The sequence below is a fragment of the Dipodomys merriami genome, unplaced genomic scaffold (assembly GCF_024711535.1).
Source record: "Dipodomys merriami isolate MVZ:Mamm:240054 unplaced genomic scaffold, mDipMer1.0.p SCAF_6, whole genome shotgun sequence".
In the NCBI taxonomy this organism is placed as follows: domain Eukaryota; kingdom Metazoa; phylum Chordata; class Mammalia; order Rodentia; family Heteromyidae; genus Dipodomys; species Dipodomys merriami.
The window spans coordinates 14347977-14360423 of record NW_027206179.1 but is presented as its reverse complement, the minus strand read 5'-3'; the positions used below and the strand labels follow the sequence as shown (position 1 = coordinate 14360423).

The following is a 12447-nucleotide window of genomic DNA, read 5'->3' as shown; positions in this document are numbered from 1 at the left end:
TGGACAAACAGCATGCCTGGTCTGTCTTTGAATTCTGAGCAATCGTAGTCCTTGAGATTCATAAAATCAGTATTTTTGTTGTCTTGGCAAAGGTTTACTGTTTAAAATGAGTATTGCCACGCATCGACGGCTGAGCATGGAGTCTTTCCTAAGCTTGTCTTTTCTAGCTTGTCTCTACAAACCTTTGATTCTTCCAAGCAATGTCTATTGTTTACATTTTTTGCAATTGTCTGATTAGCAACTGAACAAGAAAAGAGGAACCCTGCTTTTTTGACCCCTTTTGCCCCGGTAGAGAGGCTTGATTGACATTGAACATTCGTAGGTACAGCAAATGAACCGATGGCCAAACACAACCTGACGTACTCAGACCCAAAAGACAAGAGGAATGAATGACTGTTCGCATGAGTCTGCATGGTTCACATATAAGCACTGATTTTTAAGAGGAAGCAAGCTGATGGATAAGGACACGGTGGCTAGTTTGGGAAGACTACTTTCACTCCCAAAGCCCTGTTTGCCGGAGCGTATCACTCAGCGCAGCTGCTGTGAAGAGCGAAGCACAGGCGTTCACTGCACCCTTGCGCCCTGTGTGGCCAGCATCACTGCGTCCATCAAGCAGAGCTGGACAAGGGTTGCAGCACCCATGTGTGACATGATCTGTGTTTTTCACGGGTGTCAAAAGTGGATCTTGCTTTTTCTCCTTGGCTGGAGTGAGTGAAGGGTGTCCCTGAGTGGTGGACTCACCTCTCACAGAAGGAGATGTCCCATCTGAAGTGTGACTCACAGGGAGGGAAGAGCCATGAGGAGAGCTGGCAGCAGCGGGTCAGCTGATGGAGGTTCTGAGTGGTATGTGCAGAGCAGGACAGAGGCTCTGTCCACCGCACTGCATCTCCCCTGCATTTCCCCTTCCTTGTCACTTGGTACTTTCAATGGGGACCAGTTGGGGTATTCATCCCCCAGATCATCAATCCAGCTCCCTGAGAGCTGTGTCTGCCAGTATCTAGAAGAAGGGGGTCGGGGAGAGGCATTGGGGGAAGGGGAGGGGTACCCCATCTACTGGATTTGAGGAGACCCACTGTGGCTCCCAACTTTTTTTTATAAGTATCTCCTGATTAAAACCCTGCCAGTTTTAGAAAAATTGATGTTTTCGATTAAAGTTACATTTCATTGCTCAACTCTCTGAAGGGAGAGATGCTTTGAAGATAAATGTTTAGGTTATCAGAAGCAAGAGATTAGACTGCAAGACATGATCAGGGCAATTACTGGTGGGGCTGGAGTCCATTGCATCATGAATCAATCTATTTCTAAGGAAATAAATATCATCTTGCAAAGTTGAAAATTGGCAGTAAATTTGATGTTGAGGGTAGATCTGTTCAATTAATATTTCCTTATAATTTTTATTCATCTTTTCAATAGCTGAATTTAGGAAGAAACACTTTCTAAATAAGAACAATATTTCATTGAGAGTGGTGTTAAGAGTAAACGATGATCTGAGTACTAGTGGCTCACACCTGAAACCCTAGCTACTCAGGAGTCTGAGATCTGAGGATCCTGGTTTGAAACCAGCTCCAACAGGAATGTCCCTGAGACTCTTATCTTCAGTTAACCACCAAAAAGCGGGAAGTAGAGCTGTGTGACTGATTCAGAGCTAGTTACCTTATCCCTTCTTGCATGACATTCAGAGCTTTCATGTTGACACCTCAAAATGAGAAAAATCTCGGGTGGATCCAAGGCCCAACACGCTGGTGTTCTACCAGCAGGAGGGGGCAGTTAGGGTTGTGCTGTCAGGACCAGAGCTGGAGGGTTTGCACGGCCAGGGACTGAGTACTGGGGAGCCCGTTTTAAGAAAAACGAGAACCCCAGATGTAAAGGTCTGGTTTGGGGGGCTGGGAAGGTGGCTCAGTGGTAGAGCACTTGCCTTGCATGCATGAGGCCCTGGGTTCGATTCCTCAGCACCACAAAAGAAAAAAAAGCTGGAAGTGGCACTGTGGCTCAAGTGGTAGAGCGCTAACCTTGAGCTGAAGAGCTGAGGGACAGCGCCCAGGCCCAGAGTTCAGGCCCCACGACCGGACCAAAAAAAAAAAAGGTCTGGTTTGGGAATTGACTTCTCTGAAGCATGTTGCTTTTTTTTTTTTTTTTTTTTTGTTGGTCATGGGGCTTGAACTCTGGGCCTGGGTGCTGTCCCTTGGCTCTTCAGCTCAAGGCTAGCACTCTGCCGCTTGAGCTAAAGCACCACTTACATGTTACATTCTTGAAAGATCACCTTGACTAAAATATGGAAATTACCAGGAGAGCAAGATGGAGGCAGAAGATGGGGCTGTAGAGTGTCTGGCTGACTTTGAGTGGGTGGAGGACACCTTAGTGTACTGAAGTGTGTGGCCAGGACAGCCAGGCCCCACGTGCAGGGAGATGTGAAGGGACAGTCAAGATCTTAGGTCACTGAGAATGAAGAAGCTGCCCACGCGGACGAATTTCCACAAAGTACAGGAAAAAGAACCTTGAACATTGGTTGTGAATATGCTAATTCATGAAGTTCAGAGACAAGAGAAAGATATCATGTAGAAAAGAGAAAGAAATCATGTAGAAAATGGAACATATTTGCCAGAAGCTTTAGGCTCTTCGAAACATTTCAAGTTGGAAGAGGTTGCTTGGTGCATTATTTGCAGGTTGCTTGATACATTATTTGTGGGTTTGCTTGGTGCATTATTCGTGGGTTGCTTGGTGCATTATTTGTGGGTTGCTTGGTGCATTATTTGCAGGTTGCTTAGTGCATTAATTGGCATGGACCTCTTCATACAGTGCATTCCCCACACTTGTTTGAGGCAGACTTCCTGGTAGCTTCCAGGTGAGACTGTGGAGTAGGACATCAGTCATCTGACTCTCAGTCCCCACGTGGTCCGAGCCAAGCATCCTGGGATATTTACATTCGGCAGAACTTTGGTTTCTGAATGTGGTGGGAATGAGCATGCGCTGTCTCCCCTTCTACCTCCACAGAGCCCTCACGCAGTGCCCCTGGCGTGATCTCCCCCAGAGGACATCAGCACTGTACCTCCCTGGCCACAGCCTGCCTGACCACAGGGACAGCAGCCTCTTGTCACACACAGAGCCTCCTGCTGGCCTGGGCTGACATGACTTGATGTGGAGAATTTCCACTGTTCCCTTCCAGGCTCTGACCTGCCACGCCGAGCCCTCTGTCATCGTGAACAGACAGGTCCACACATTTCTGAGCAACTGCATGGTTCACTGATTTACTCACTCCTCTGTTTTGCTGATCTACTTATGTAACTGAAGTCCTTCTTGTGGCAGAGAGGTCCAGAGATAAAGCTCAGCCTAGCCCAAACTCAGGTTGTGTGGGGCAGGACAAGGCCTTTGTGCTGAGCGTCCCCTCCCAACCCTGTCCACTGAGCAATTTCAAGAAACACACAACTGGCCACACAAACACCATTTGCAAGACAGGGAGAGTGCAGAGCTTGTTTCTCCAGATGTTTTGAGGAAATCTTGTGACTGATTATAAAAGCATGGATAAACTATTCTGGGCATGTCCCTTGATACAAAGTCTGAATGTGGATTTATTTGGTGAATTCAGTGTTCTCCTGAGGAGCACTGACAAGGAAACAAAACTGTGCGTGGCTCATGTATTAATATTTTCATTGGAGGAGATTTATGTATCTAAATCTGTGGTTAATAAAAAGTTGCATCCATATTCCTCTGGGAGGGGTTTAACATGGTTTAATATGTTCCAGATAGTTTGGAAAGAATAAAGAAAAGAATTTCCTCTCTCAGTCCCAGAGCAGGTAGAGAGAGGTAGTGCTTTGCCTCGTCCTTGGAAACTTCCACTCTCTAAACTTGCCTTGGCTAGGTTGGTTGATGGTTCAAGTATAAGTAAGCGAGGCATAGCTCCGAGTGGATAAGGAAGACTTGGTTCTGTTGTATTCACAGCAGGTTGAAAGCAGAGCAAAACAGAGTGGTGTTCGTCTGTGAGCTCCAACTTTGTGGATAGGCTGGGCAAATATGACTTTAAGTTTTAAGATCTGGTAGGTATGTTTGAATTCCAGTCCCCATGATCCCCGAGTACACATGCAGGCACCCGAGTCATTTCACGCAGGGTGAGTTGCAGTGTCCGCTGGGCAGGCACAGGGGACAGTAGGGGTAGACACAGGAAATGGACGGGCTATGGAAATTTGGTGGCAGTGTGGGCTTGTCTGAAAAGTATGGTCCTTTGTACTTGATTTTCAAATCATATAGCTGCTACCCTGAATTTTCCATCCTCAGAGTGATGCCTGGTGCTGTAGCATTTGAAATGTGCCCTTCTCCACCCGTACCTCCAAGCAGTACGGAAGCTCAAAGGGGACACTTGTGCGGGTCACTGTACAAATGACCGTATGTTAACTATTTCCTCACATGGTACAAGGAACTTGTCCCAGGGCCCATTGTATTTTGGCACAAGTAGAAAGTGTACATGCATGTACATGTATGTGCATGCATAAATGCGCATATGCATGCAAATTATGTTGTCTAGATAATTGACCTATTTAGGAAGATCAATCATCTGCAGTATGTAATTTGCTGTTGGAGCAGTAAATAACTGGGCCAGTGAAATAGTTTATCATAAACAGCCTGTAGTCAACAGCGTAGCAACTGAATTCTTTTAAATAAGTTTAAATTGTGATGGAAACTATTCCTGTCTGCAGAGTTAAGAGTTTTTCACACTGGAAGCATATTCATTGTTCTTGCCCCCTAAGGAATCCCAGGAAGTGGACTTGGTGGGTTTTCTCCATGTTAATCTTTAAAGCCAATACATGAATTTAGCTAAATGCAAAAGCTACAAATATTAAATTCTTTGTATTAAGCTGGGTACTGGTGGCTCACACCTGTAATTTTAACTACTCAAGAGGCTGACATCTGAGGATCATAGTTCAAAGCCAGCCCAGGCAAGAAAGTCCACAAGACTCTTTTCTCCATTTAACCACCAGAAAACTGGAAGTGGTGATGTGGTTCAAGTGGTAGAGTGCTAGTCGTGAGCAAAAGAAGTTCAAGGATAGTGTTCAGGTCTAGAGTTCAAGCCCTAGGACTGGCAAAAAAACCAATAGAGTGATACATAGATATAGATAGATAGATAGATGCATACATACATGCATGCATGCATGCATGCATGCATACATGCATGTATGCATGCATACTTATACACAGGGTTTGTATGCTGAAAATTATGAAGTACAGATGAGTAAAAGTAGCGAAGACAAACCAGGTTCACAGCCTCCTCCGGCTATAGCAACAATGTCAGTCATCTCCAAGATGCGGTTCTAGGGCCAGTGTCATTCCTGTTGAAGTCTTAACAATGTTGAGACACATAAGCAGGCTTTTAATGAAAGTCATAGGCAAGAACACAGGATCTGAAATGGCTTAGCAAAGGAGAATGAAATCAGAAGAATCAAGCTGCATTAAGACACAGTCAGACAGACAAATGATAAAAGTAACAGGATCGAGACCACAGAAAGAGACTCACACAAGTACACCCAACTGATCTTTGATAAAGTTGAATGCACTAGGGAAACTTTGCCTTTCAACAAAAGCGACTGGGGCACCTGGACATCCGCAGGTCGAATGTGCAGAGGGCTACAGCAAGGGCTGCTTCTCGGAGCACTGTGCTTTTCTAGTACATGCCCGGCTGGGTTCCAGCCTCCATGTTAGGAAAAACAAACAAACAAACAACAACAACAACAAAAAACCAACTTCACACCTTACGAAAGGAAATTCAAAATAGATCACAGACTTAAAGCATGAAGCTATGAAATTTCAGGAAGAAAAAACCCAAAAAACAAAAGAAGGCAGTTTTAGAATCTGGGATAAGGCCAAGAAATTCTTCCCCTAAGTCCAACCATGGCCTCAGGCATGTGCGGGAAAATAAATACGGTCTGTCACGTCATGGCATTAAGCTCTTCTTTTTCTCAGAAGATCTCATTCAAAGAATTATAAGACCAGCTATGAACTGGAGGAAAAAATTTTCTAACCAACATAGCCAACACTGCAGTTTGGTATATAGAAAGAAACCTTGCCAGGTGCAGTGGCTTGTACCTGAGTCAAATATATCCCCCAGCAGCAGACCACAGCAGCGGGACCTTCTGTTGTGATGTGGTATGAGGCGGTCCAGAGTAGCCCTTGAGACGCCATGGGAAAGCTTGCTCACTCACTCTTTCTTAAGAATATTTTTTGGGAAAAAATAGGGCCATTTGAATAATTGACTATAATTCATGAGGTAACCCATCCCAAAGGGATTCCCACTGAGTCCATCAAGAAGAGGTGTGGGAAGACATCTCTTTCAAGAATATTCTATGTGAGAGAATGAATCGTGTATATAGTCTTTGAGATAGTATGAAAGAGATAAATTTGTGTTTAGACCAGAACCTGTCAGATATGGCTAGAAATAAACAGCTGCAAGGAGCGTGTGTGTGTGTGTGTGTGTGTGTGTGTGTGTGTGTGTGTGTGTGTGTGTGTGTGTGTGTGTGTGTGTATTATAGATTTGCGTGTGCGTGTAGATAGTATATAGGCATTCATGGTGAGTGTGCGTTGGGTGTGATTATGGTGAGCGAGCACGGGCATTGTGTGTGGGTACATCACACATGTATGTGTGTTGTGAGTGTGCACCTGGGTGTCTGGATGTGTGGATGTGCATTCTGAGGCATGTGTGCGTTGTGGGGAGTGTATACTTTCAATTGGTATGTGTAGCGTGTGTGTGTAGTTGCTGCAGAAGGATCTGGAGCATTGGTGATTTCTTTTCATTCTGACTTTTTAGTCACCAGAATGGGTAGATTGTGGGCAAAGGACTCTCTTTGATTGGTGTCTTTCATTGGTGTCATTAGCTTGAACTTTTGCTGGATCCACAGTTTGCCCTCCTATGTCCCCCATGGGAAGAGCCCCGGACATCGTGACACCACTTTGTGAGCAGGGCCAGCGCAGCCTCTGCTGACCCTGCCACCCCCACCCTAGCTGGCTGGACTCCCTTTCCCTGAAGCACACACGGTGCTTACCTCTGCTGTCCTGGAGAAAGCCACACTGCACAGCTGCACTCAACCTCCGACCCTCCTAGGAAAACCGAAGCCTCAGCCCAGCGAGCCACCGCTGGTGGGCAGGTAGTGTCCAGCCCCTTTCCTGGAAGGTCTGGGAAATGGCATCCTCCGCGCCTTGCAGACACACCACCTGTGCTCAGGACCCGGCCCTGCCCTCCCAAGGCACCGCAGGGTGTGGTGTCAGGTTTGGTGTCCTTCCATCACTGCAGGTCCACAGCCTGCCACCCCAACCAGTTTTCTCTGTTCTCCCAGCCAAGACTGAGGCTGCTGGTGCTCAGAGTCCACCTCACCCACCCCTGCTGCCTGCTCGCCCCAAGGCCCTGCTGACCTGTGCTGGCAGGATGACCTTTCCTTGCTCCCTGTCCCCAACCTTAACTATCCTTCAGTCTTAAGATGCCTTGATGCCTTCTTCTGCTAATTCTGATCTGGTTTCTTTTGCTTTTCCCACTCCCATCCTGAACAGGACAGAATTCACTCTTCAGAATTAGTTCAGTCTGTTTTGATCAGGTGTTATCTCGTATGAATGTATATGGGTTATCCAAAATAATTGGTTTAAGTCTAACATTTTATCTGTGCAGATAATGTACCCCTTCACCCTTTCTTCCTCCCTGCCATCTTCTTTCTACTTTTAATGGCTAAATGGTCTCTCTCAGGAGTGAAATCTAAAAATATGTTTGTTTGGGGGGCAATTCATACTTAGTAAGGAGACTCAATCAATCAGTGAGTCATAATTAAAAGATACCGATGAAGGTATCTAATTTATAAATTAGTATAAATTAAGCATCTTTGGGGATTAAACCCAGGGCCTCCTATATCCTAAACAAATGTTCTGAGCTACATTCTCAGCCCCAAATTAACTATCTTTAATGCAAATATTAATTACAATGCATATGACAGTGCCTGCTGACTTTCTACATAGGAAAATATAGAATGCTCTGAACTTACGCATTTCACAGGGAAGGGTGAAGCTGAGGTAAAAGCCATGTTGAAGAGTATGATTATGTTCTAGATCAACAAGTCCTCTTATTTTTCCCTTTCCTGAAACGTCATGTGCTATTTGTGTCCCTAAAGCTCTGTAAGCAGACAAGTACACAATGTCCAGGTGATTTCAATTATGGCAGAGACCAAAAACAGATAAAGTGCCTTTTAACCATGTGAGTTTGACTCTCAGCCAAGCTGTAATGCTGAGTGTTTGTCTTAACAGGTATCTGCGCCAAACCACAGGGGAAGAGGTGTCCACCCCAGAGCATTCCATGAACAGGGAGAAACTCACGCTTTTGAAACAAGCTCTGAATGTGATCGGCTTCAGCAGCTTGGTGAGTGCTGTCATCAGTGTTTCCCAGAGAAAGCCAGCTTTCCATCAGAGTACAACAGCCATGCCCCAGAAGCATCTTCCAGACCCAACTCTATTTCTGGTGTCCCAAGTATCATTGGGGCCCTGCTGGTGACCCAACAGAGGAACAGTGCCGGCCCAGCCTCCCTCCCTGAGCCTCCATCCCTGCGGGGACACAGGCCAAACAGGCCATGGAGGAAGACCCGGGCTGCCAGAATGGAATCATGCCATTTCCAACATGGCGGCCCAGGAGCCTTTCTCTGGAGGAAGTGTGCAGACCAGTAACAGGATGGGCCAACACACAAGGGGGCTGCTTGCCATCAGGGATCATCCTGACAATGAGCGTGCTCACTGGCACTCTTCTGAAATGATGGATCGCAGGAAACTGCCACAGAAACATTTTAGACTGCCGACATGCAGGAGAAACTTTGGTGCAGGTGGTGAGAATACTGTCTTTTGCCGTATAGATAGGCAATGTCCACTTCTGTGTGGCATTGGGTGCTCGGCCAATGACTTTTTAATACTTCTTTCATTAATTTAAATGTAAATATTCATGTGTGGTAGCAGTTGCTGAACTGAGCAGCACAGCGCTGGTCTCCTTGACTTAGACATGAGTTAGGCCTCGGGAGAGCTGGCGGAATCCCGTGTGTGCTGCTTGCCCTGCCGTGTAGTCTTGGTTCCCCTTCCAATGGTGGCATTTTAGATTATGGCCAAGTCCACAGAAACAGTTAACTCAGGGTCGCAGAGTTGACTTCTGCATGCCACCAGTTCAGAAACCAGATGTAGTTATGGTTGTAGATAACATATATAGATAGTCTGAAGACAATAAGTGGATCTGGTCCTTTGTGTTTTGCCCCACCCCCACCCCTGCCCTTTCCCACAGTTATAGCTAAGAAGGCAGTGAGTGGATGAAAAGTGCTCACAGGGTCGGGTCTGGAAGCAGACTCCCCCTAAATTAATTCTCTAGAGCACCTTCTGTGGTCCACCCTCAATGGTTAAGAGACTGGGATTCTAAAACAAGTGTGACATCAGATGGTGTCTGGTCCCTTTGGCTCTCACATTTGGACTCTGTGTTTCCCTGACTGGGTTGGTCCCATCTCTGCTGTGTGTCTTTGTACCCGCTGTTGTTGGGTTTTTTTTTTTCTCTTCTTATTTTCCCCATGCCTCCACACCTGACATCTCGGTCTTCCTTAGAGGAAATGGGGGCGCAGATAGGGGCAGAGAACCATTCTACCAAAATACCAGTTGCTTGGAAACAGGGCTTTGAAAATCCATGATTGATCCTCAAAAGCAGAACCAGCAGAATCTACCTGCTGCGGAAGGGGAAGGCGGCTGGTGGAGAACGAAGTAACCTTTTTTTTTTTTTTTTTGTCTAAAAGACATATGTCCATTTAATAAAAGACATGAGATCCATGCCATCATCTCAGTCCTTTGAAGTGAGTTGAAAGGTGCAAATTATTCCACTTGGAAAAGAGAGGTTATGTCCATTTGGGTTGAAAGGAAGGCGTTTCTGGGCTGCTGAGGCCCTCAGATCAAACCACGTGAGTGGATGTGGTGTAGGGGAGGTTGTTCCCAGGGATGCATTCCCTCTGCCTTCCATGTCTAACACCGTAGCCCGGCCAGCAGGGCACCCAGATGGTCATACAACTCTGGTAAGGACAGAATGACAGTCTTCCAGAGGACTTGATGTTTTTCTTGGTCGGAAGTCACTGCATTGTAATGTATGCTATGTGTGCCCATTTGCACGGCTCTGTTTTCATCACTAAATTTTGTGAACCAAGAGGCGGCTGTTAAACAGCTGCCAGAACATATTTAAAAAATTATGAGACTTATGAGAAAGGTAATTAAAAAAAAAAAAGCAAGTAGCTTAGGAGGCGAGGAAAATGCTGTCCTGTAAGGCAAGAATGGATTTGACGCAAGACACTGATGGCTGGTTTGGACCTGACAGGCACGTGAGAAGGCGGCAGAGCTAGCGCCCTGGCTTTAGCAGTGGCAGACTCAGAACTTGTGGTGAAAATGGGCTGATCTGGAGGAAGTCCGAGGCTCTGACTGTGTATACATAAAGCAGAGGAGCAGGCCCTGGGAATGCCTTCCACGGACGTGTGGCAGGGGCTTTCACACCCAAATTACAGATTGGGGAACTGAGAAATTAGAAGTTCAACCACACCCGCTGTGGACTCGACCTGTTTTACCCCCTGACAACCATGCGCTAAGTGTTTGATAGGATAGAGAATCCTTCTCCTTTATTCTTCTTAATTCTCACTGCAAAACAACTGTCCAAAATGAAACCTCAAGCCCCTACTTCTCACTGTAGGATTCCAGGTTCTCAGACCAGCTCCTTGGCAAACACTCTTTCCATCTGCTCACAGAGAGTTCTCTTCAACATGCCTTTGTTCCCACGAGTTTTCCTTCAAGTGCATTAAAAATAATCAGCACATTGTCTTACCGGGTGTAGGTGTTTGCATTCTTCCCAAGGTGAACAAGTCTGTAGTCTCACATCAGATGTGAGGCACGGGGCAGCTAAGTCAGTAAGCCACAAGCCCGGGTCACAGATGAAATGACCCCAGTGCTGTTTTTATTACCATAATTATCTATAAACCATTCAGTCACATCGGAATAGATACTTAGGCTCTTCTGTTGGAGAAAGGCAAACACTAATTTGGAGGAAATACGCACTGAGCTATGAGACTTAGATTCTTACATTTGAGAAAGAGAAACACTGATTTAGAAGAGAAACATGCCTTGGATTCTGCGGTAGATATTGGTCATTTTGGTTTTTGTAATCAACTTTGCAGGTAGGTCAGAAAAATCAGAGTTCCAATAAAAGGACTGCATCGTGGTAGCATACTTGAGGGGATAAAGGGTGTGTCTTCCATCTTCTAAGCCATCTCACTCACTCACGTTCTTCTTCTTCAACTCACAGGAGGTGGAGAACCTGTTCATGATTCTTGCCGCAGTCTTGCACCTTGGAGACATCCAGTTCACGACTCTGACCAACACCGATGCTGCCTTTGTCTCTGACCTCCAGCTTCTGGAGCAAGGTCAGCGCTACCACCTTCTCATGAACTTCAGCTGCATGCAGCGGCGTGAGCCTGCCAGTAGATGGAGACACAGCACAGAAAGCCAGTTGGAAAATCAGCTTCTCCAGGAGCAGAATTCGGTGTGGGTGGGGGTGGGGGAGATGTGCTATTCACTTTGTTCTTTCTTCTCAAAGGCCGAGGGTGTGATTAACAAGATGTGCTCTTTCTGTTCTCATTCACGCGCTGTGCGAGCGGTTCTGGGGTACAGACTGGAGTGGATTTGTCATTGTTCTGGATGAGCTGTCTCCCCTCCCCCACCCCATTCCACCTGGGGTGGAATGCTGGGCCTGGCTGCTCTCAGAAATGTTAAGCAGATAATAATTACTTCCTTTCCACGACCGAGCCAACAATCTCTCTCTTCTCTGAAACTGCACTGCTAGTCACACCCAACTTTTTTTTTTTTCAAATTACCTTTAAACCACAGATTGTCCCCAACAGCCTGTCTTCACCTGTAACAAAGTGAATTAATAAGGAATTTGGAGGAAAAAATAATAACCTCACTGTCGTCTGCAAAGGCAATGAGGTTTTCGAAAAGAAACATGCCATGATTTAGTGTACAGAGCTACAAGAACTTATTAATAATGTGTTGATGACTCTAAGATGTTTCTCAACTTCAGTTTAACAAACACTGCAGCGATTACTTTTCTGTAATGCACACATGTTCTAATGTGTGCATGTCATACTTGGGCACTGTAATATATATGTGTGTGTATATATAAACCACAATGTTCTTAGTATCAAGAATGCTTCCTAACTTCACATTCATGACGCTGCTTTAATTTCAGTGGCTGGAATGCTGCAAGTATCAACGGATGACCTGGCATCCGCCCTGACAACCGATGTCCAGCATTTGAAAGGTACGCCATTTCACATTCTCACTTGGATCTTTGTATAAGTTGTGGGCCATTTTTCAAAGGTAGAAACCAAACACAACTTTCTCCATGCTTAAAGAGGCCGTTTCTATGAAGTG

General features: G+C 45.8%; 1 protein-coding gene across 1 annotated transcript in view; it reads left to right on the top strand.

The window, feature by feature from the left end:
- The window catches only part of Myo16 (myosin XVI), a 368989-nt gene that overhangs the window by 201048 nt on the left and 155494 nt on the right, over positions 1 to 12447 (top strand). The window contains exons 17-19 of the mRNA XM_070003305.1: positions 8269 to 8380; positions 11321 to 11438; positions 12263 to 12334. Of these exons, the coding sequence (XP_069859406.1) occupies positions 8269 to 8380; positions 11321 to 11438; positions 12263 to 12334 (302 nt within the window). The remainder of the gene's footprint in view (positions 1 to 8268; positions 8381 to 11320; positions 11439 to 12262; positions 12335 to 12447) is intronic.